We start from the raw sequence: 24,713 nt of genomic DNA, 5'->3' as shown, positions 1-24,713 counted from the left end.
ACTAACTCTACCAATAGGCAGCTCTCTTCAGGGTAAGTGCCAAGTTAGTATCTGCACTATTAATTGTGCAAATATGAATATCATTAAGTCTCCCAATGTTACTACAAAATGTTGAGGTATAGCAAGATCAGTGGTTAGTGGTTTTACCACCTTGGCATAGGACACACACAGCCACATGATGGTATATGTTGGTAGGCATATCAGTGTATGTACAGGTATGTTCTACTGGGAGACTGGATGTCAATGTTGTTAATTAATGAGTGAGAAGGAAAGGGGAAAAAAGTTGAGGTACTAACCTTCACTAATATCTTGGCTGTACCCACCATCTGGTTCAATGTCGGAGGGGATCATAATGTGCCATGTAGTCATGCGGGCTTCTGCTTCCAGTCCAAATCCATCCACGTTGCTGAAAAATTAGTCAGTTTAAACTGTATGAAGAAAATGACGGTAGCTAAAAAACTCTAATAACTATTCTTTGCAGATACAAGGCTGGCTCCCTTACAAAGCTCCATAATTGACAGACATACACTCAGCAGATGCACAAAATGTCCAGTTTTTAATAAAAATGCCATGTTTAAGGGGTGTGCTCACAAATCCACTTGACTAAAAGTAACTAAACTATAGCATCAAGATGAACACCCTAATATTCAAGATGCTTTTTGATGAACATTTTTACCTAAAAGTTACAAAAAGTTCATTTAAGAACATTCTCCTCCTAGGCCGGTGCATCCTGCCCCCTCTCGTCTCCCATTGCAGCACTCTTGCCTCCAGCAGCAGTGAAGTACTTGCAGTTTCCCAAACATGCCACATACTTCCTTCCCTCTGGGCAATCACATAGATGGCTCTTTCTTTCTACATCGCTCTTCCTTGACCTGCTAAGAGGGTTAACCACCTCCTTGACCATTTTCAAGATGCAACTCAGCAGGTGCTTCTTCCAGGTTAGGGACACCTGTTACAGGCTCCCAAAGCACCTTGCTTCTAGCTTCTAGCTTCTAGCAGAGCACTGAGCACACCTGACTGGGCTTGCTTAGTTAACTGCCCTACCCTTGAAGACTGCATGCTCCAAGACCCTGACACAGGGTCCCTCTTGATCACATCCTGGTCACTAATTCAATGCCTAAACACCAGCAGACACTAAAGAAGTATCTGTCAAAACAATCAATGGAAAAATACTCATTTCATTCAGTTAGTATATGCCATTGTGTTTATTCACTGCATTCTTTTCCTTTTAATCCTCTTAACTTCTAACAATGTGTATGTTATTTACTTTAAAAGCAAACTTACTTTTTAAAATTATAAATGTGACATATGGTGACTAATGAAAAATTTAGAGATACAGAAAATTAAAGGAAAATGCTCATTTCATTGCAAAAATGCAACACTAGTCTTACTTTTTGCATGAAGGTTTAAATAAAACTGAGATTAATGGAAAAAGAAATGTTGCTATCGATAAAAATAAAACAAAGTTCTGGTGAAGTAACATCAAAGACAAATTCAAGGTCACAAACTGAAACTAAAGGAATTACCTTCCAACATGAAGATTAATAAGGCAGTGAGCTAGACAGCTGATGAATTCTTGATCATGGTTCCCAGGTCCCAGGATTAAGTTCCTGTTTACAGTCAGGACCCTGAGTGAATCAAGGAGAGCTACTTGCTGTGGGACAGTTTTGTGTGCCCGTGAAAACTGGTACAAGATGGTCCTATTGAGGCAGTGATAAACAGCATCCAGCGACAATCCCTGTGATCTTCTCTTTGACTAAAGGTATGAAAGATATTTTATTCAGTAAAATGGCCAAACACAAAAGATCTGCTTATCATTCACACATGAATGAGGTGTGAAATTAGGGTGAATAATCTACTAAAAATTACTAAAAAAATTACCTAAAATTTTTAGTAAAAAACTTTGGATATTCCAGTTTCATCCCTTTACTTGAGAGCTTTTCTCTTTAGCTTCAATATAAATTTAACTCTTAAAAGAATTCTTAGGCGACACACAAAAAAACCTATGTACCACATGCTAATAAAACATGATAATAGTATTGCCTACTTTCTAAATTAAGTATTGAATAATATTAATCACTCTTGCCAAACCAGGCCAATATTCCTTAGTCAAAACTACCACCAACACACATTAAAATAACATCTTTAAAGGAACAAGAACCACATGGACTTTGTAAAGATTCCATTACAAGAGAAGATTCCTTTGACATCAACTCTTTCATGCTGTTAGCCTTTATACACAGATGTATCATTCAGTAAAAAACTTACCAAATTTTATTAACTTAAATTATTTAAATTAAAAGGAAACTAGCTATCTGGGCAGCAAACAGCAATACCTGTGGGGAGATAATGAGAGCCCACAGCTTGAGAAAACCAGACACTGTCACAAAGGACACACTGGTGCCAGGTATAGTTAAGGGCAAAAGGGTTACAGGTCTACCATTTTTACTCACTTTTAATAAGCTGAATTTTTTTGTTAAATGTTAACATTCATTATCTTATTAATTTTTCAATCAGAAAACATGTAATCTATAAGTAATAGTGACAATCGATTACCTGTGCAATTAGTTGAATTATAAAATCTATGAGAAGTTTAGATTCTTTGTTGAACATGCCTTGCCAAAGCTTGTCCACCACACGTTGTGTGAAGTAAAACACATTGTTCACCAATACCTGGTAGCTTCCTCCACTGGTAATAGGTAGAGATGCATCTTCCCCTAAATTCCAACAGAAAAAGGATGCCTAAGAAAATTGGTATCTACCAGCATAAGGCCAGATCCTCAAACAAATCAGGCTAAGGCAAAATGAGTATATCTACTACACTGAGAAGTACACAGTTCTTATGTACTACTCTCATAAATGATGTTCATGGCTAGAAATCATGATAAATGTTGGATGAATAATGTCTGCAGGATAAAAGTGTTATAGATTGAGACAGTGAAGTCTATTGCCTTAAGACAGTCTATGATAAGCAAACAGTCCTTCAACTTAAACTGTGAGTGACAGATGATCTTCATTTCAGAGAAAAGTTAAGGCAGTTTATTAGCTGTAAATTGATTTTGTAAACTAATAAAGGGTAAAACAAACCATTAAACAAAACCCTTGATTTTGCAGTAAGTCTTTAATAGTGATGAAGCAATGTAGGCAGAAGAGAGGCTCAGATTTGTGAATAATGAAGTGTAATTAGTGTGGTGGTCCAAGGGCTGCCTTTCACCCCCTCCATGTCTGCCACAAGCAATGTCTCTTTTGTAAAGCTATCACAGCTTCTTCAGGTTCTTGCTAGTACACACTGCTTCTACTGCTTCAGGACTAATTCTTCAAGCTTCTCTCCCTTACCAGAATGCCCCCTCTAAGCCCATTGATTCTAGAAATTCTAGAGCCTCTGATAAGTCCTCTGATTATTTCTACCACACTCTAAATTACCACATTATGCAAAACTCTTCATTTTGTGTCTTGACGTAGTGAAATAAAACTACATAAATAGTATCACAAGTGATAAAAACAAAGGTTGACTTCACACAATGATTTGAAAGTTGCATGTTACATCAATACTAAAGATTTCTTGGCAAATTACTTTGCAAAAGACTAGTAATTTAATAACATGGAGGTTCTATGATTAATATTATTACCAGGAACTCAAGTAACAAATACACTAAATTGTTACTTTTCCTTCTTTAAATTTAATCCTTATTTTACATATAAATATTAGCTCCACTGTAAATGTACAGATTTTATACTTTTATTGTAACTAGATAGAGACATTGAGAAAAAAATTAATGTGTTTTCAATTTATGTCCTGGAAGCTATCCTAAAGAATTATATATACATAGTTATGACTCAACAATTCCATTCATAGATATATACTCAACAGATATTTATAAATGTTGTACATGCAGAGTGGGGAAATATAGGTTTACAGTTGTTCATATGGAAAAGAACACAATGATTAATAAATAATAACACGAGCTTAAAGTGTTCCACACACTTGCAACTGTAAAGCTATTTTTGTCTTGCCCTGTAGATGTAACCCATATGAACAAGAATGTTTACAGCAGCTTTATGTTTAATTGTCTTAAGCTGGAAACTATCCAATATCCATCAATAGTAAAATGGATATATTTACTATTTATAGCAATGAACTCTTGCCATGTGAACATGAATAAATCCAACAGATACAACATTGAGTGTAAAAAACTAAACTAAAAAGGATACGTACTTTGTGATTCCATTTATACAAAGTTCAAAAGCAGGCAAAAATGAACCTGTTCTAGAAGTTGGGACAATATAGTGAGTTGTAACTGGTCAGGGAGAAAGGGAGTTTCTGAGGGTACTGGTAACACATTTCCGAGAGGTTTTATATAGGTATGTTGTCTGGGTGGTAATTCATGGAACTCTACCTTTTATAAGTATTATAATGAAAAAGTTAATCTAAAGTCTAAATGAATGAATGAATGAGTCTATGAATGTCTAAAGTATTAGACATTCATAAAAATTTAACAGTTCATGTAATACTGTTTTTAAAACATTTTTTTCTCCTTGTCCTCTTCCTGCCACCTGGGAGTGCACAGGTGTATGGACAACCATCTTAAGTACTTCCTAATGTTGACCTTTATCCCAGACTCAAAGGAAAGAGCTGTATGGGCCTTTTCTTCATTATAGAAAAATATCAATAAGAGTTGAAAATGAATAGAAAATACATAAACTTAGAAAGGAGGTACACTTGGGGTTTAGAGAGAGAAAGTGGTTATAAATACTTTTAAAGTGAAAATACAACATACCCAGTAACACATCAGCTGCAAGCAAATGGTCCATCACACTATCCAAAATGTAAGTCTGAAATTCTTTTTGCTGAGTTCTTGTAGATCTTTCAGGGGAAGCCTAATCAATTAAGTGTAGAATTAGAAACAGAACCAACTAAATAAAGATAAGGGCTCAACCATAATTATATTACTAAAATGTAACAAAGGATTAAAAATCTTACTGATTAATAACAACATAAATATTCTTAATCCCTTTGTCTTATATTTCTGTCCATAGAATAAAAATAAAATGAAGCAAAGATGAAACATCATCTTCTTTTGAATCAGTTCTTCCAAAAGTAGTATTCTAAATATTACAAATATAGAATATCTGATAGTCTATTACATCTTACTTTATTTTTAAAGAATAAGCTATCACTAAAGAGTTTTTCTTTGAAGATTTTATTTATTTATTTTTAGAGAGAGGAGAAGGGAAGGAGAAAGAGGGAGAGAAACATCGAAGTGTGGTTGCCTCTCATGCACCCCATACTGGGGACCTGGCCCGCAACCCAGGCATTTGCCCTGACTAGGAATCAAACTGGCAACCCTTTGGTTTTCAGGCTGGCACTCAATCTACTGAGTCACACCAGCCAGGGCTCCATTTTAGAAATAAGGTAATTGAAGCTTTGAAAGGTTAAGTTACTTGGTCAAGCCACAAATAGGATTTCAAACCTCAGTTTCTTTGATGTCAAAATCCACGGCCTCCCCTGCTGTACCATACTCTTTTAAGACTACTAAAAAAATCTCCATTTTAAAGTTAACCAATACACAAGGGCAACCGTGCTACAATCTGCTCACAAGTTTTAGATAAATATGCTTGGTCTGCCTGACAACCAGGATGAGTTCAGAGCAGCATGAAGATGTGGTAAACACTATGATCTGCTCCGGCCTCTGGCTGTTAGACCTGTCTTCCTTGTGAAAACAGTGAAGCCAGTCAACATTAGTCCGCAAAGAATCAAAGCCTCCTTTCTGAGGCCTGGAATACTATGCAGAACCTTCCTGTACACAGTCCAACAGCCCATGGGTGTCTTCTGCCCACGGGAGAGCACTTCAACTCTTGGAGGAAGGGTCTTTGATATTCTGGTTCCGTAATGGGCTGAAGCCTTGAAAAAAGAGGGTGTTGAGCTTTTTCATTCTGATTCCAATATTGCAAACTCCTCAGGCTACAGAAGCTTGCTTATCGTATCAGATAGGACACCCCAACTTGGCCCCCTTAGTTTATCTTTCCTTTGAATACTTTGTGATCTGTTTTTATGCACTTTCCTTCTGCTGCCATGGTGGTGTTCACATGCAGCAAATCCATTTGACCCTCCCTAAGATGCCTGGTGGTGACAGCAGAGGATGATGGTGAATGGAAGCTGGGAGAAGACTCCCTGAAACCCTTACAATAAGCTAACACCAGCCACTTGATTGTGTATGTCTTATATGCCAGGCACTGTATTAGAGCTCTTACATGTATCACCTCATTTCATTCTCCCAACAGTCCTTAGAGACAGGTTCTATTTTTATGCCTTTTAATGATGGGCAAACAGTAAGGGATGGAAAGAACTGATGTTGGCCAAGGTCACACAGCTATAATCAGCACACATTCAATTTCTCAAAATAGTTTTTGCTGGGTAATTTAGACATATTTAACTTTCATAACAATCATGCAGAGAAGATGGCATATAGTATCATTTCCCAGAGAATGAGTTTAGCTCAGTGAGATTAAAACACTCACATAACAAACAGGGCCAGAATTCAGACCAGTCATTTCTCACTCCAAAACCCGTGCTTTTTCCGTTAAACACACCGCCTCTGAACTTTCTTGTTATTTTCATTCTGCATAGAATGCTTTAAATACTTACCTGATGCACTAAGATGCTGGCCATCTCTTTTCTTATTTTTAAAGTTTCCAAGGGCATGTCCTATTAGAAATGCTTTTAAATTCTACCACAGGGATTACTGATGAAACTGACTATTTTTCTGACAATATTAAACACTGTGGTCCTAGTTAAAATACTTAACATGATGGAATCTAAGTTATATTAATGATTTCTTTTAATTGACCAGATTTTTTCCCATGAATCAGATAAAACATCTGCTGTGGTTTTAGTGTTTCAAATAAAGAGTTAACTGTATCAGCCACTAGAGGGAGCACATGAAAGTGCTGTTTTAGTTGCCATTCTGCTAAGAGCCAGTAGGAAGTTCCTCAAACAGAAAAGCAGTTAGTCTTCTGCACTGATTGTATCTTTCATAAAATGTGTTTTTTTTTCAGAGCCCTGGTACACTAAAACTGTGCTGGGCCAAATCCAGCCTCTGCCTGTTTTGGCAGATAAAATTTTACTGCAGCATAGCCAAGCCCATTCGTTTATGTCTGTGGCTGCTTTCTAGTGCCAATGGCATCGTTAACTAGCTGTGATGGAGACTGTACAATCTGCAAAGCTTAAAATCATTACTAAGTCATAAAGGGAAAAATCATAAAATTGTAACAGGAAAAGTCTGTCAATTCCTGGTGTAGGGGTACAATGATGAAAAGTGATAAAGGGACACACCTGCAGAGATGAAAAGGAGAGAAACAAATTGATAGGGTATATAGCCCGTTGAAATTAAAAATTTTCATAGCCCATGACATGTTCTATCTATACAACCCAGAAGAATTAGAAATCTGAAAGGCATTTGGCATAAAGCTTTCTTGGTTATTCATGTTCTAATTATAAAAACAATGCAAAACAGATGTGAATGTATTTCTTTGTATTTACCTCCAACAAAAGATCAATTAATGGAGTCTGCTTGCTCGCAGGGGTAAGACAGAGGTTGTCTATTATTAAGACCCGCATGAAGTCAAACACAAACTTTTTTGCTGGGTGGTTGGTCAGATATGTCTTGGCGCCCACATTGCAGTACTCAGACTGGCTTCTGTTCATCCCTGTGTCTGCTGCAAAGGCTTTAAACTCTTCCGCTGGAGATCCGACTTCATCATCTAGATCTGTCACCTAGTAAAATTAAGTGGAAATATATGCTAGTCTCATTCAGTTTTATTTGATGTTTTCACTTCCACGTTTCTAAAAAACTAAACTGTAGCAGCAATGGTATTTTTCTTCAACACATACCTCTTATTAAGCTATTCAACCAGCACTTCATTTTGCTTTACTCGGCCCCTCTTTCAAAGGCAGTGGTGATTGGGTGCTATGTGTCACCATGGGCCATGGCTACCCTACACATCTCTTTCTAATATGAAACTACTCACTGCCCACTAGCTGTGTACCTGTTTTACGCTGAATTTTATCTCTTCTGTCGATAACTGCACTTAAAATAAATGAAATAAAATGAGAATAACCACATTTGCATATTTAAACAAACCTGAGAACTCAAACATCATAAAGTTTCAGATAAAGACCTGGCATAATGGTGGCACCTAAAAAACCCAAATAAATAAAAATACAAAACAATGAAACTAGTGCCAATTTGAGCCAAAGAAAAGAAAAAGGGGGCTAGAATACACTGTACGAGATGCTGGACGAGGCAAGACACTGAGGTAGTCGCTTAAGTCTATGTTTACCAAAAATGAGGATTTTAAAATTATAAACAAAGCCATGGTGGTTAGTCATGTGCTATACCTGTGTTTATCCTACAAATCCCTACAGTTGTAGAATGAATAGTTCACCTTTATACATGAAGAAAAATCAGTATGAAGAACTTAGTTTATTCCAGGCCCAGAGTAAGGGGTGGAAGTAAGAGGAACATCAAGAACTTTGGAACCACTATGGAGGAATAACTGTCTTTTGGGCTTGTTTAAAAGGACAAAAGAAGTATCTATATTATAAGTGATTACAGTCTAATAATTTTCTATTAAGCTCAGTACAAAATATGAAAACTAAAAGTTGAAAGAAATAAGAAAAGCTGAACAAAAAGGACAAACATGGGATTTCCCGGCCAAGATAGAGGTGTAGGTGGACACACTGTGCCTCCTCGCACAACCAAAATTAAGGACAACAAAAATTTAGAAACAAAAAAAAACCCCAACCAGAAACAGACAGAAATTTGAACTGTACAGAAGTCCCAAAACCATTCATCCAGACCGGTAAGAGGGGTGGAGTTGGCAGCCAGTGGAGAGGGGTTGCAGCAGGAAAAAGCAGTGGCTGGTGGTCCTGGGTACGCAGGGCACAGGTGGTGACTAGCAGACCACAGTGGCAGACCCCAGGCCATGGGTGTGGGAGGCAACAAGCAGACCCAGTGAGGTGTCCACGGCAGCTGGCTGTCCGCAGTCACACATTTGTGCACAGATAAACAAGGTGAAAATGGGCAGCGAGACAGACCTCGCAACCCAGGGCCCTAGCGCTGGGAAATAAAGCCTAAAAACACTGATCGAAAACACCTGTGGAGGTTGAGGTCCGGGAGAGACTCCCAGCCTCACAGGAGAGTTCGTTGCAGAGGCCCAAAGGGTCCTAGAATGTACACAAGCCCACCCAACCGTAACCAGCACCAGAAGGGCCCAATTTGCTTGTGGGAAGTGGCAGAGGGGACTGAAATCTGAAAGAGAGGAGCAAGCGCCATTGTTCCCTCTCTGACCCTGCCCCCACATACAGCATCACAACCCAGCAACTTGGGTTGCCCTGCCCTGGTGAACACCTAAGGCTCCGCCTCTCACTACGTAACAGGCGGGACCAGACCCTAACCCCCCCAAAAAAGGCTCAAATGGAAGAACAAATCAAAGCCCCAGAGCCAATACTTTCAAGTGGCCAAGAGATAGCCAACCTACCAGATGCATAGTTCAAAGATGCACTGGTAATCAGGACGCTTACAGAATTAGTTGATTCTGGTCGCAAATTAGATAAAAAAAATGAAGGCTACACCAAGTGAAATGAAGAAAAATGCACAGGGAACCAATAGTGATGGAAAGGAAACTGGGACTCAAATCAATGGAATGGAGAAGAAGGAAGAAACAAACACCCCAACAGAAAAGAATGAAGAAATAAGAATTTTTTTAAAAGTGAGGAGAGGTTTCGGAACCTCCAGTGTATCCTCAAATGTTCTGACATCCGAATTATAGGGGTGCCACAAGGAGAAGAGGAAGAGCAACACGTGGAAAACTTATTTGAACAAATAATAAAGGAGAACTTCCCAATCTGGCAAAGGAAACAGATTTCCAGGAAGTCCAGGAAGCTCAGAGAGTCCCAAAGAAGATGGACCCAAGGAGGAACACACCAAGGCACATCATAATTGCATTAGCCAAGATTAAAATGAAGGAGAAAATTCTAGAAGCAGCAAGAGATAAGGAGACAGTCACCTACAAAGGAGTTCCCATCAGACTGTCAGCTGATTTCTCAAAAGAGATCTTGCAGGCAAGAAGGGGCTGGAAAGAAATATTCCAAGTCATGAAAGGCAAGGACCTACATCCAAATTGTTCTATCCAGCAAAGCTTTCATTTAGAATGGGAGGGCAGATAAACTGCTTCTCAGATAAGGTCCAGTTAAAGGAGTTCATCATCAACCAAACCCTTATTATATGAAATGTTAAAGGGACTTATCTAAGAAAAGAAGATAAAAAATATGAAGAGTAAAATGACAGCAATCTCAGTTATTAACAACCACACCTAAAACAAAACAAAAGCAAACTAAGCAAACAACTAGAACAGGAACAGAACCACAGAAATGGAGATCACATGGAAAGATAGCAACAGGGTAGTGGGAGGAGGAGAGCGGGGGAAAAGGTGCAGAGAATAAGTAGCATAGACGGTAGGAAGAAAATAGACAGGGGGAGGGCAAGAATAGTATGGGAAATGTAGAAGCTGAAGAACTTATGACACATGGACAGGAACTAAAGGGGGGGGATGTGGGTGGAAGGGGGTGTGCAGGGGGGAGTGAAGGGGAAATGGGACAATTGTAATAGTATAATGAATAAAATATATTTAAAAAAAAGGACAAACATACTTCATTTTTTATGAAGACAAAGAACCCTCTAACTAACTTGTATAGCCTAAATCTAGAAAATGCCTTATTTCTGAGATAAAGTAGAGATAAATTTGGTTTGACCAGAGTTCTGTAACCTGGAACAACATTTCACAACTACATAGCTATATTATCACATAAAATAAGAATTGGGTTCATAGCTACTGGGAGAGGGAAGTTACTAATAAGGAACTTACAAAATACGGTAAATGAGAACAGGAAGCAGAGTTCACTGTTATTTTGGGGAAAGCAGGAGAGTGTGGGGAGCTAGACACCACATAATGATGTAAGAGGTAAAGTAGAAAAGTTATGAAACTCTAACTCAGCCAGAAGCTTAAAAGATTGGCAGAAAAAAAAATCTGCTAACCACTGAAACAGACTAATTCCACTTTGACATTTTCCTCCCCCTTTCCTACCATCTCGGAGTAAGGGCGAATGTTGAAGGGGAAGACTGTGGCTGCTAATGCACACAGGAAGTCCGGGCTCATCCACATGGAGGCCAGGTCTGGAACGTTGTGATATAAATATCTAAAGAACTGCATGAGGGTCACAGGATATTCTCGGAGCCAAGATCCCTCTTCTTCTGATTGCCAAGGCTATCATAGGGACAAGAAAAAAAAACAGTATGTTAGAAAAACTGACACTATTAGAAACTACTTTTACAAAATGCACTACTCACTACTCTTCTAAAACTAGATATGATAGTTCATAACTCTTTTACAAAACACACACAAGAACAAAATTTGAAATAAACTAAAACAACCCCCCCCAAACAATACCCCTAAAAATGACAGGATGTTTGTCTCATCATTGGAGTGCTCACAGCACAGTAATGAGTCAGTGGTTTAGATTATTCACCACTTATCAACATGAACACGGCTGCTGACAATAGTGGCTGAATTATCAAGAGTTGTCCCACTCTCCATCATGTCAGAGTTGGGAGTAAGATACAAGATGGGGAAGTTAAGTTGCTTCACCTTTCTGAGCTTCTTGCTGTCATAAGTAAAATGATAATTACAATGCTTTTAACCACTATACAACTGTGATACTGTAATTTATAATAAGATACATATATTAGGTCTTCATTCCATTCTTGGCACATCGCTTCTAAAACCCTTGGCATGTCCAAAGTGATAACAGGTGTAAAAGTGTTCTGTTAATCATAATAAGGCCCTTTCAACCACAGCTGAGTTTATGTTAATGAGGTGCCTTTTGGAAAGGCTCTAAGGATAGGGGCTGCAAAGGGAACCAACCACATGATGAAAGGGTGGAACTTTCAGTCCTGAAGCCCTCCACCTCTCAACTTCCAGTGAGGCTGCAGACTGAGCTCATCACCAGTGCCAATGACTTAATCAATTGTGCTATGTAATAAAGCCTCCCTGAAAACTCAAATTCCAACAGCTGCTGGGCTGGGGAACATATAGAAGTGCTGGGGGAATGGCAGGGCAGATACAGAATAAAGCTCTATGTCCCTTCCCGCATATCTTGCTCTGTACATTTCTTCCATCTGGATGTTCCTGAGTCATATCCTCTTATAATAAACTGGTAATCTAGTAAGTAAAACATTTTTCCAAGCCATGAAAACCTCCAATTTATAGCTGTAGGTCAGAAGCACAGGTAACAGCTTGGACTGGTGACTGGTGCCTGCAGTTGTGGGGCCCATCTTGTGGGAATGATTCCTTAACCTGTGGAGTCTAATGCTATCTCCTGGCAGACAATGTCAGCACTGAATTAAATCGTGGGACAGCCACCTAGTGTGACAAAAGCCCCCACATACTTGGTGACTAGAGTTAGAGCACAGGAGACATACAGAAGTGTGTTTTTTCTTAACAGCAATATAGTAACAATAGCAATAATGATGATAAAAAGTAACAAAAACATAATATACCTGAAGAATGCCTATCCTTTGATACTTCCCCAAAGACTTAGAAGTTTATATTTGTTTATGAAGAGGAACCAAAACAAAAATCCCAAAGCATTCTATATTAATACATGTGATAGTAATGTTCTTTTCTAAAATGACATGAGTAGTTTTGACTAAAATTAGACCTGTTATATACATGTAATCCTAAGATTCTCATTAATAATTCTTCTTACAGTGTGATCCTAAATTATGTAAACAAATTAAATTACTATTCACAGTATTCCTGTTAAGACAGACAGAAATATACATTTTGTCATTTACTCTTTAAATTCTTCATATCTAAGATAAAAATAATTAGAGTAGGAAAAACAAATACAAACTTGTACTGATTTTTAACCTCTTAATAAAAGTAATTTTAAAATTTTAAATAACACTATCATAAGGACATATTACAATATATATTATATTAAATATATAAAATGCACACATTGTAATATATATTTTAGCACTAATAATATCAATTAACACCTATGAAAGACCTACTATATACCAGCCATTCTTATAAGTGCTTTGTGTATACACTGTATTTTTGCCACATATAATGTGCACTTTTTGCCCAAATTTTTGAGGGAAAAATAAGGATGCACATTATAAATGGATAGTACTAATTCTGTATTTATGTAAATGTTTTAAATTTTTTATTTATGCTTATGCATTAAAAGTGTAACTCTAGAAGGCAGTAACAATATCTGTATGCAAAATAATACCCTGAAATACAATAATCATGTTTTGTTTCTAATATAAAGAAATAAAACATTGAATTAAAAAATTGAAATGAAATATTTTCCCTTGAAAGTTTGGGGCCAGAAACGTGGGTGCACGCTATACACAGCAAAATACAGATAAATCATTATATCCTCATAATGACCCTAATAGATATATTCTATTATCAGCAGCAATTTATACTGAGGAAAGTAGGGTACACAGAGGCCAGTGTAACTTAAGTATCAAAGATGGGATTTGAACCTCAGACAGAGTTCCAGCCTTAATGATCTTAACAACTGCATAGTTTGTTTATTACACTAAAGATAACAAAACAGAAAGGCTGAGGTTCCAGAGACCATGCTGTAAATACACAGCTATGTTTCCAAAAGATCCCTCCATTTTTTAAAAAATATCACAAGCAAGAGAACTATCAACAGGTGTATCTCAGTAAACTTACTGAATTCAGCATCTGCGGAGCATTCCCGTAATAAAAAAGCAGCTTCAGTGCACACATTATGAATAGAAGAGACCACAGTTCCACTGGAGGCAGGAACTCCAAAGATAAATGTCCAAATGGAATCTAAATCAAACTGCAGAAGTGAAAATGAAGAATCAGCCACCAACAATTTTTTCAGCAGATATCCTCAGAAGTTCTAACATTCTATATTCTTGAAACTAGTTTTTTCAAAGTGAGCAATGATGAAGAAATAGAGACCTAGCACTTCTCCTTCCTATATTTTTAAAACTCATTTTTACATTTACAAAGAAAAGTGAAATTATGTATCTTCTCTATCTTAGGTCCCTATGTTAAAAACGTTGTTTTTTACTTTTTTCTCCATAGGAAATTAAAAAAAAAAAAAGAACACATGCTAATTAGCCAGGAGATCTAATTCACTTTTGGATGATATACAGATAAGATCTGACAAAATAAAAATCAGTTGAGGAGATTTATTCATAGCAGTTTTATATAACACTTTATGACTATGGTGTCATGGTTATTTTGAAAAAATTATTAATCAACCAAAACTCTGCTAAGTATAAATCTTATCTTGACTTAATGTAAGGGGTATAGATATAGGACTCAGTGGTTTCACTTAAAAGGTTTTGTCAATTACTGGAATTGATTTTAACTGCACACGGCACTATGACACACATACAGTTGAGTTTAAAACTAAATTCCTAAGTCTTGGCAGTGCTACACACATAGTCTGTATATAAATATCCATAAGTCTTTGACTAGAAATAAAGCAAAGCCTTACTGTTTGCCTACCGTGGATGTTTTCACCATGAAGAAATCAAAAATAGTTTTCTAATCAGACTTGCACTAAGAATCCTGCCATGCCTACCCAGTTAATTTATGGTATACATATCACTCCCTTCTTTAATTCTACAGAAATGAACTCATATTTTTAAATAAAATCACACAACTTAAAAGAATTCTTTATATCACTGTTAAAATGTCATCTAAAGTCTTTACGCATATATAATCATGTAACCATAATGAAAAAAAAAAAAAAAAAAAAAAGACCAAGTAGAGATAATGGATTTCTTTTTTGGACAGTTTTCTATGATACTTGCAGATTATTTGGTCCCTGAACCCTAAATGTGAAAATAATATGGAATCAGTGGTGTTACTGTGACTAACCCATTGCCCTGTGGTGATTTGGGGGCACACATAATTACGCTTACACCTTACTAGGTAATTCCTACCTGGCAACCCTGCTTACATCGGCTGCTGATGACAGGCGCACTGACCTGCAGGTTCTCAGGCAGCTCACTAACTGGCTGCTGCAGAAACAATGCCATGAGCAGAAAATAGAGGGCAGGGACATTAGTGTGTTTAGGAAGAAATGACTGCAGAACTGGAAAACCAGGAAAATGACAAGCATCCCGGTTAATCTCCCTAACCGTCGATCTCCCACCAGCACTCCTGCCCACATTGAATCCTAAGAGAAGAGGAAATAAAACAATAAGCACAAAATTAATAATTGATTACTCTGCTACATTAACAAAGACATGAGTAATTCAGTATGTGTGACATTTCCACCAGAACATTCATATTAATATAAGCAATTAACTGTTCAATAAATTAATCTTTCAGTCAAGTTCTACTTCCCTCTCTTTGACTTCAGCAAGCCCGCCTATTAGGATCCAGGTCTTGAAACATTGCTGAGATAATCAGATACAAGAAGTAATATAAACTCTGCTCATTAAAAGAATGACTTCAAAAGAGCTCTAACATTTCCATAAGAAGAAAGTAAAATTTAAAATACAGCCTGAAGTGCAGGATGTTACAAAAATGTAACTTAAAAGTATAATTGCTGTCCTGCCTGGTGTGGCTCAGTGGACTGAGTGCCAGCCTGGAAGCCCAAAGGTTGGGGGTTCATTCCCCATTAGGGAACATGCCTGGGTTGCGGGCCAGGTCCCTGGTAGACAGCGTGTGAGAGGCAACTGATTGATGTTTTTCTCACACATCAATGTTTCTCTCACTCTTTTTCTCCTTCCCATCCCTTCTCTGTCTCTATACAATTGGCCTAATTTAGATAATATATTATTTGTCATGAAAATCATGATAAACTACTTAACCTTACATTATCTACAACTTCAGAGGTAAGACTAAACAAAATAATCTTTCCTTACAACATGATCTGTAATTCTGCAGGGAAGTTGCCCAGCAGCAGGGCAGCAAATCTGAGCCTGCTTGTACTGTGGCTATTTGAACATCCAGAGTCCTTTCTAGAAATAGGGCTCTGCCAGGAGACGGTCATTGCTTATTAATGTAGCTCACAGCATCAGCCTTCAGGATATAACTCAAACACTTATTTCTTTTGCCACCCCAAACCCAAAACAGTGCGCAGCACAGAATGAATGTTAGTTGGCGTTTCAATGGAAAACTTTTGCGAACAGCAACCAGGAGAGGAAGGACTGATTTTACTCTGAACCAATTTCATTTCAATGAATATACAACCTTGTTTTTCTAGGATTAAGCAAGCATATACCTGCTTCTATTTATAGTAAAAAAGAAATCTGTCTAGGTGGTTTTTTTAAATATTTCATACTAACTGCCTTTTCCGTATGATATGAGTTAATCTTCTGAAGTATGCTATTCTAATTAACAAAAAATTGTACAACAATTTACCAACCCCTTTAATACATCTCATCTCATTGCTGAAACACAATGAACATGTGGGTCAGAAATGGCTATTATCCTTTTCACGACACAGAAAATATGTGACATGCTCACAGTTATAAAGGTACTGGGTGGTGGCACTAGGAACAGGAGCCCCATGACTCCGTTTTAGGGCCTGTACAGTCACGTCGTCTCTCTGGGCTTTCTTAATGGCATTGCCACATTTCTGAAAGACTGTTTGCATTAGGAAACTGGGTGAATTTTGTTTATAGTGAATTCTAAATGAAATTATGAGTATAAAATCTTTAGCTTTAAGAAATCAAAAGATATAAAATGAAATTTTATATTTTAATAGGAAAATAAATTTTGATTAAACTACAGCTCCTAAATGAAAAGCAATACTAGGGATCATTTTCCTTTCTACATTCTCACACTCTCTTTTTCCTTATAATTGACCTTAAGGAATACTTAATATGTTATTAACAATTAAGCATTAATTTAGGTTCAAATTACAGCTACATAGATATTTTCATAACGAAAAATTTGATATAAATAAATGTGAATAAAACACTCAAAAACATTAAATTGCTCATCAAAGAGAAACAGAATCAAATGAGATTATATATATATATGTATCTGTATGCATATACATTTATATGTATCAGAGAGATATTCAGGAAAAATTAAAAATTAAGTTGAATCAAATTTAAATATAAATACCTAGCTTTCTCTTTTAGAACTAAAGCAGCCTGTGCTATGCATAAGCAGTTATCAGTGAAGGATATACTAATTCTAAAGCATACACTCGGGTAGGTCAGATGTGCTACAACCACCTGTTCCTGACATCACCGAAGTCACACAGGACAGAAAAAAGCACAGGATCAACAGTCAAGAGGGACACTATTACCGTTTTACTCAGGAACCTTGAGCAATTAACAGTCTCACTTTCTTAATTAGAGAAATTAATCCTTAATTTATACTTATTAGGTTTATTTCCTATAAAATGTACCATATATACCATAAAATATGTATCCGTCTCCAGAATGATGAAGGTCAAATGAGATGATATTAAAGAATTTTGCAAACCACAATGTGCTACACGAATCTTAGGTGTCATTACTACTGGAGTTCTCGGCCTTCAGCGAGAAGCAGGGCTGAAGACTAGCATTAAAAAACTCCCATTAAGTTGTGTCTTTCATTATTTATTCCCTTAGCAGCTATGAGTAAGGCAAATAAACTAAATTTTTTGCTACCAAACGATTTCTAATAATAACATTTGTTGGCTATATCCCTTCCCTGGAGTCAGTTCAAAATAGTGATTATTTTTTTAGATCATAAAAGTATCTAATGATAATAATTTAAAATTCATATTGTAAAGCAGAAGTTCTCTCAAGAAATCATTTTACAGTGAATTTCGTTCTTCAGCACACACAAAGTTTCTTCAGACATTTTCCACATGTAAAATTACAAAAAAACCCTATGTAAAGCTGCCTTCTTGTCATTTGCTTTAATATTTGAGAAATTAGTACAGGCAAGGCCTACCTATTGATATTTTACATTTCTTAACAGATAAATTACATACTCAATTCTGATCTTGAGAGTGTGCATGTGGTTTGCTGTGTCTGTACACACTGAGTTGTAACCCTTTCTTTTTCTCGAATAAATCCTATTGGGTGACAATCAATCAATCAATCAATCAACAAACAAACAAATTAATTAATTCTGGTCCCCAATTTCGCCACTTGACAAGGTAAATAGATATTCTTGATGCTTGTTGCAGAATACAATTACATTGTTTTAAAATAGAATGTTATCAAGACATATATTTTTTAAAACTTTAAAAATTGAATGATTATAATTGTCAATAAAAACATTATCTTGAAAATGTATTTTCCAAAGTAAGATCATTAATACCAACAGAAATAAAACAGTTTAAATTAATCTAGCATAGCAAACTATAACTTTCTAGTATTACTTATATGCTCAGTTCCACATTGAAAACAGCATAAAACTGGTGAGCAAATAAGAAGCTTTGGATAAAACTCTGAGCTTAATTTAAATCTTTGAGTGGCAATATAACATAGCTGTTAAAAACAGGGGCTTTGGCTCTGAGTAACCTGGATTCAAATTTTGACTCTTCCTGGTTGACACATGTCTTCTTCGCCCCTATGCCTTGGCTTTCTCATCCATAAAATGGGTATGACAGCATTTATACCTCATAGGGCTAGTGTGAAAATGAAGGTTTTAGTTAACTGGCACAGAATAAGCACTCAAAATATTATTGTCATTGATTCCGTTCTGATAACTTGCTAGTTATTTACTTACAGATCATAAAGGGAACTATGCAACAAGCAGATCATAAGGAAATCCCTTGAGTTTTCACATCTCAATACTGTCCCTGACTTCAGTTTAATTTGCAATTAAAAAAAAAACTAAGTTTGAAACCTTCTAAGCTTTTAATTCTGTCATTAATTAAAATTCAGACTCTTCATGGTTAGTATAAGCTTACATTAAGATTCAAAAACAAAACAAAAACAAAACAAAACACAAATAGCTTATTTTAAAGTAGTTGACTACAAAAGTCTCATACCTAATACAGTTCCAATCTTATTAGTCAAGACAGAATCTGTTTGTTCCAGCCACCCTCCACCACTGAGTCCTTCTTTAAACTTGATGAGAACAGACTGATTACTCAGTAGGACAACAAGAATTCTCATGGCTGCTGTAACTGTGCTGGAATGCAAGTGCTCTTCCATAAACATCATAATCCAGTCAAAACCCAGTGTCTTGACCAGTTCTTCACAAGCTCTATTCAAAGAGAGATGGATCAGAAAGAAAACATATTAATTTCAGTGATTAGGATTTCAAGTTATAAAGAAAAATAAGACTAAGTTTTATTCTTGAGATACTATAAATTTCAGGTTTTAAAAAATATAAAAGTCAGTGGAAATTCTTTCTTTTGTAACTAGTAATAGGAATCGGTACCATCAACTCTAAAAAGATTTTACTTACTGCAAATTAATGCTTGTTTTTTCTTTAGATGTGTAAACTAGTTTTAGCAAGATATCTAGAAGTCTGTTCCTCAAAAGTATAAGATTAGCAGATACGAGACCTCCAAACTCTTCTTCAGTTCCTACAATAAAAATAAATACATTAAATTGCCCTAGCAGATAAATCAGGATAAAATATCCAACACTGTTGGACAGAAAATCTCACTGAAATGTGTATCTTTTAGAAAACAGTTTCTCCAGAAGTACTTGCCACTAAAGTGGACAAAAATAAAGAAAAGAATCTGTTAAATCAGCTCTTTTTAAAATCCTGAAAATTGTTTATTTACATTTGATATAATCTAAACAAGTGATAATAAAGGCTGTGAGTTCTTTTTTACATTAATATTTCCCTACCTTACCAATGGGGGGAAGTAATCAAATAATGATCACATGAACAAAAATAACAATCAAATTCCTTAATTTCCAGTTTCTTTTTGATGGGCATAAACAGTTAAATTAACCCGATTTAAAAATGGAAAAGAATAAGCATACACTATTTAATAAACATAATACCTAAAGAAAAGTTAAAACTAAATAGCTTAGAAAAGAGGCAAAGGCACACAGATGCACAAGAGAAACTGGAAAAGAAAGGGCAGAAAAGAGAAAGCTTATGGTTCTCAATAGATAATGCTGGGCACACATAAGACTGGGCATCAGTGGCCTAGTGTTCTGGGTGCAGCTCTGCTACTAATGAGCTATGAGTTCATTAAGTCACAAGCCACATGATTTTCTTCATTCCAGTGTTGCAGCTCAGGCTAAACTTTAACTACTATGGGTATATGCTTTTACTAGTTTGGGTAAGGGACTATTTGTCCCCTTAAACATTGTTCTTTTAAACATTAACTTAGTGCTTAATCATTGGGAAGGGTAATTCAAGCTTACCAAGGGGAACGAAAGATTTGCTCGCCTTCTCAGAGGCACAGGGCTGGTAACTCACAAATTACCAGTGTGTCTCAATGAAAGCATGACATACAACTGAAATTGATACAGGAGTTATTTCCTTTCAATTATTTCTTTTCACTAAAATGACAATCCACACAGAAATTTAAAATTCTCCTTAATTTTTATATCTCATTTTCTTGCGGTCAGTAATGCTTCCCCTAATTTTCAAATATAGTTTAAAACAATGAACTCTGAATTTCCAGATCAACTCTTCCCACTCGCACTGGTGCTTTATTTATTCCACACTGCACTGCCCTTCCATGCTTCTTATTTTGCATTGATTATTATATCACTGTTTAGCATTATTCAAGCCATTTTCTTCTTTGTAGCAGTATCCTGTATACTGTGTAAACTATTTGAAAGAAAAAAAAGTATGTTTTACATTTTTTGGAACATATTATACTTAATACAGTCCTTATCCATAGCAAATACACAATGAATGTACTAATGTCAATACTAACAAGACCAGTAAGGCGCTTCTAACTTTATTATTTCAAACAGCAATGAAGTGATGAGAATACGAATGAACTTCGCAGATAATGGAAAAATTAGCTAATTTATACATCTCTACTACTGTGTTCTTAAAGTTTACATTAGTTATGATTACTGAATTCAACACCAACCTAGAAATATGAAGACTAGAAAAATATTTTTCCCATGTCTTTTATACTTGAAAAAAATGTTATGCATTTCCAAAGATTTTTAAAGTACTTTCACTTCTAACTCCTATTTACTTAGCTTATATTAATTCAGAACCTAGAAATAATCCCGGTATATGATAGAAAAATATAGTGGTTAGAAAGTTAATAATGTTTGTTTGGACTATCTGGGTTCACATGCAGTAATATGACTTCAGGTAATTTTCTTTTACTTAAGATTAAGTTCTGGGCCTCAGTTTCCCCCCTTATAAAACTGAGATAACAATAATACCTATTTTATAGGGTTGCTATAACATCACATAAAGTGCTTACATAGTGCCTAGCAGATATAAAGCACTCAGTAAGTTATTTATTCATTTATCTTCCTGCTTCTCATCCACTACTAATTTGATTTACCAAAGAAATCAAATTACTAGTAGTGTTCCAAATGACCAGCAGTAGATAAGTGGTCAGGGTCTTATGTTCTGCCGCTCCGTGATTCGCAGGAAGTCACTTAATCTCTCAAATCTCTTGGCTTCTCCTTTCAAAAACATGACTGTACACCACTTTCTCTTCTTATTCATAAAGCACTGGAGAGTCTGTGCTCCAGATGGCAGAACCAACACGGACACTTCTCTGTGAGACAGTGATACTGCAGATACTGAGAGCATTTCTCCCTCTACATTCTAGGTGGATGTTGTAAGGGTTTGAAGGAAATCATTTATGTGATATGACTTTGGAATAATTTAACAGGATAATAATGTAATAATGTTGGACCAATATAAGATATTGTAAATTTGATTACAGGTCCATCTAAAAGTTTCCTCCAATGCTTTGCAAACAAATCTCCTGTCGTAGAATATATAGGAGAAAAAAATATTGAAACAGAGGTGAAAAATATGCACCAAATGAGAAAAGTTAAAAAAAAAGTTGCTGTCATGGGCCCAGAATCTCACAACTTATGAAACTGTTTTTATTTTATATTTACACAAAATGATTCTGGTGAAAAGTTCCTTCCCTAAGTCATTACTAAATATTTAACAGGAAAATGAAAATAAAAATAATACAGATATAATTCACATTAGCAAGCATCTGTGTTTCTTAAGAGATATACATTAATTTAAAAAAAAAATCAAACAATGTTGCCCTGACCAGCATGGCTTAGTTGGTTGGACACTATCCTACAAAGCAAAAAGGTCACTAGTTCGAGACAGGGCACATGCCTGGGTTGTGGGTCTGTCACTGAATGGGGCATGGAAGAGAGGCAACCAATTGATGTTTCTCTCCCTCTCTCTCACCTCCCTTTTCTTCTAAAAATAAATAAATAAAATCTTTTTTAAAAAATCAAATAATGTTAAAATATCACCCTGGAAGAGTTTGCTGTTTGAAAGGAACGATGTTGTAAGTCCTCTAAAAATGGGAAATACTTTATTTTTAAAGTAAAAGTCACATCTTATTAAATTCTGTGGGTAATTCTGAACTTCTGCATATTGTATAGGCTTGATTTAAGGCAAATACAACTGTAAAAGACTAAATACAGTAATGTTAGGAGACAAGAAAAGCATCAGACCTCATGCAGGCCTAACCTATGCCAGAAGAAGAGGGCACAGTAATTAGCGGTCAAGCTCCAGAATCCACTCACCAGTGTCAAGCTTCTCTTCATTGTTTATTTCCATAACTACAAATTTCTCACAAACCGCAAAGGTTGGCAAAGTAGAAGAAATAAACTGGCCAAACCTTTAAGTACAAGGAAAAAAGGTTATAAGTTTTATTTTTTCTCTACCCCAAACAACAAAATACACCCCCCCAGAAACAAACAACCCCCCCCAAACAAACAAAGGAAAAACGAAATAGTACTTCTTTATTTAAGTAATCTATAGACCTGCAGGTGATTACATTCGGTTTACTTCCCCTAGGACCTTTGCAGTGAACATTATGCAGGGTGAGGGAAAAGTAGGTTTACAGTTGTGAGTATGTAAGACACAAAGTTTATTCTTGTATTATTGCTTATTATTATATTATTTTCCATACAAATGACTGTAAAGCTGTTCCTGCCCTACCCTTTATATGTTAAAATGCTTTAAAATATACTTCTCTAGAACGGAGCCCTTTAATGCACTAAGCCAAATGATTTCATGAATCAAACAGCATGATCCAAATTAAAATGTCCTAATATCTATATGCATACACTGTAGTAGTTAAAAATTCAGGTTTTGGAAACATAAGTTAAGGTTAAAATCCTGGCTCTTACCAGTTTTTAATTGTGGAACAAGTAGCTTACCCTTTCTAGGCCTCAGTTTCTTAATTTGTAAAGAAAACTAAAAGCTTAATAGGTTTCAGTGATAATTTTAGCAAAGAGGTCATTATAGTACCAGGATAAGATTGAAATAAATATTGTTAATAATAGCAACAATCACAAAAATAATTTTTAAACTTCAGTTTTAAATCTGTCATTAAGTTTTAAAAATGCTTTCAAGGTAAACTAATATAAACATGAGTGATTTATATGTTACACAGATTAGAGATTAGTTTACTGGGAATACTTGAGTAAGCAGGCATGATTTCAATGCTGCCTAGAAGATTACATGAAATGTGCTGGCCAAGATCAGTTTAAGTAATTCTTTACTTGGAAAGTACTTTAACGGGGTAGTTTTTTCCTCCCATTTTCATTTAAGATGGGAATTCTCATACAAATGTTAGAACATTTCTAAAGCCCATAAATAGGCCTTAAGCCATATTCTCATTAGCAGCAAAATAATACTCACATCATATAAAAGATTTGAATAATGAAAAAAAAAAACCCTATCATCTGTTTTGGATAATAGTGAATAAATATAGGATGAGAAGACACATACTCATTATGGGGGGGGGGGGTGTTTGTACACAGAGAAGTTAACAGGGCTTGGGGAAGAGGGACAGAGAATCCCTATACTGAACACTGTTATGTCCAGGAAAATCAATCCACTGGATTCTTTCCTATATCTTTTCTCAGCAATATTATATTATTAACTAGTGGCAACAATTGGCTTTGTGTTACAAAGGCAAGACACTGAGACATCCATGCATTCTGTACCTTACAAAGATCTTGAATAATATTAATATTACAGGTATTAATATATACACGCATAAGAACCCATTACAATCATTTCATTCATTTTAAACTCACTGATATTTTCAGTTAATAAACAGACAAATACAGAAGTTTTCCCTACCTGAGCAGATCATAGCTGCTGGGAAAACCTTGCAGTAAGAAGCTCAGGACATTACTAATAGCAGCAATGGTAGGCTGGGATAAAGACATATCTCGAAGAGTCAGTAGCAGCTTTGGGATTAGCTGGAATTCCCTCATTAATTTGGCATTCTTTGAAGCCTCACTGTAAGAGAAAGAAGACTTTATACACTACACTTTCCTCTCTCCTATAGGCAAACAACTGACTACACAGGTATTAACTAATACCTGGATTCTGTGAGCAGTTCAATGAAGTGTTCAAATAAAGAAAGATGAAGTTCATATGGTGCATGGAGCCAGACCTATAATAAAAATAAATAGTAGTATACTTCGGGTTAAAAAACACACCAAATGCCAAGTCAACGA

The 24,713-nt window shown here is 35.9% G+C and overlaps 1 protein-coding gene across 1 annotated transcript in view; it reads right to left on the bottom strand.

The window, feature by feature from the left end:
• The window catches only part of WDFY3 (WD repeat and FYVE domain containing 3), a 243,909-nt gene that overhangs the window by 63,506 nt on the left and 155,690 nt on the right, over nt 1–24,713 (bottom strand). The window contains 14 exon segments of the mRNA XM_028505686.2: nt 297–406; nt 1,527–1,756; nt 2,557–2,717; nt 4,779–4,878; nt 7,541–7,774; nt 11,146–11,325; nt 13,816–13,843; nt 13,845–13,948; nt 15,069–15,304; nt 19,079–19,296; nt 19,501–19,621; nt 22,761–22,855; nt 24,331–24,492; nt 24,576–24,649. Of these exon segments, the coding sequence (XP_028361487.2) occupies nt 297–406; nt 1,527–1,756; nt 2,557–2,717; nt 4,779–4,878; nt 7,541–7,774; nt 11,146–11,325; nt 13,816–13,843; nt 13,845–13,948; nt 15,069–15,304; nt 19,079–19,296; nt 19,501–19,621; nt 22,761–22,855; nt 24,331–24,492; nt 24,576–24,649 (2,053 nt within the window).

The sequence above is a fragment of the Phyllostomus discolor genome, chromosome 1, assembly GCF_004126475.2.
Source record: "Phyllostomus discolor isolate MPI-MPIP mPhyDis1 chromosome 1, mPhyDis1.pri.v3, whole genome shotgun sequence".
Lineage (NCBI taxonomy): Eukaryota > Metazoa > Chordata > Mammalia > Chiroptera > Phyllostomidae > Phyllostomus > Phyllostomus discolor.
This window is presented reverse-complemented; position numbering and strand designations above follow the sequence as displayed.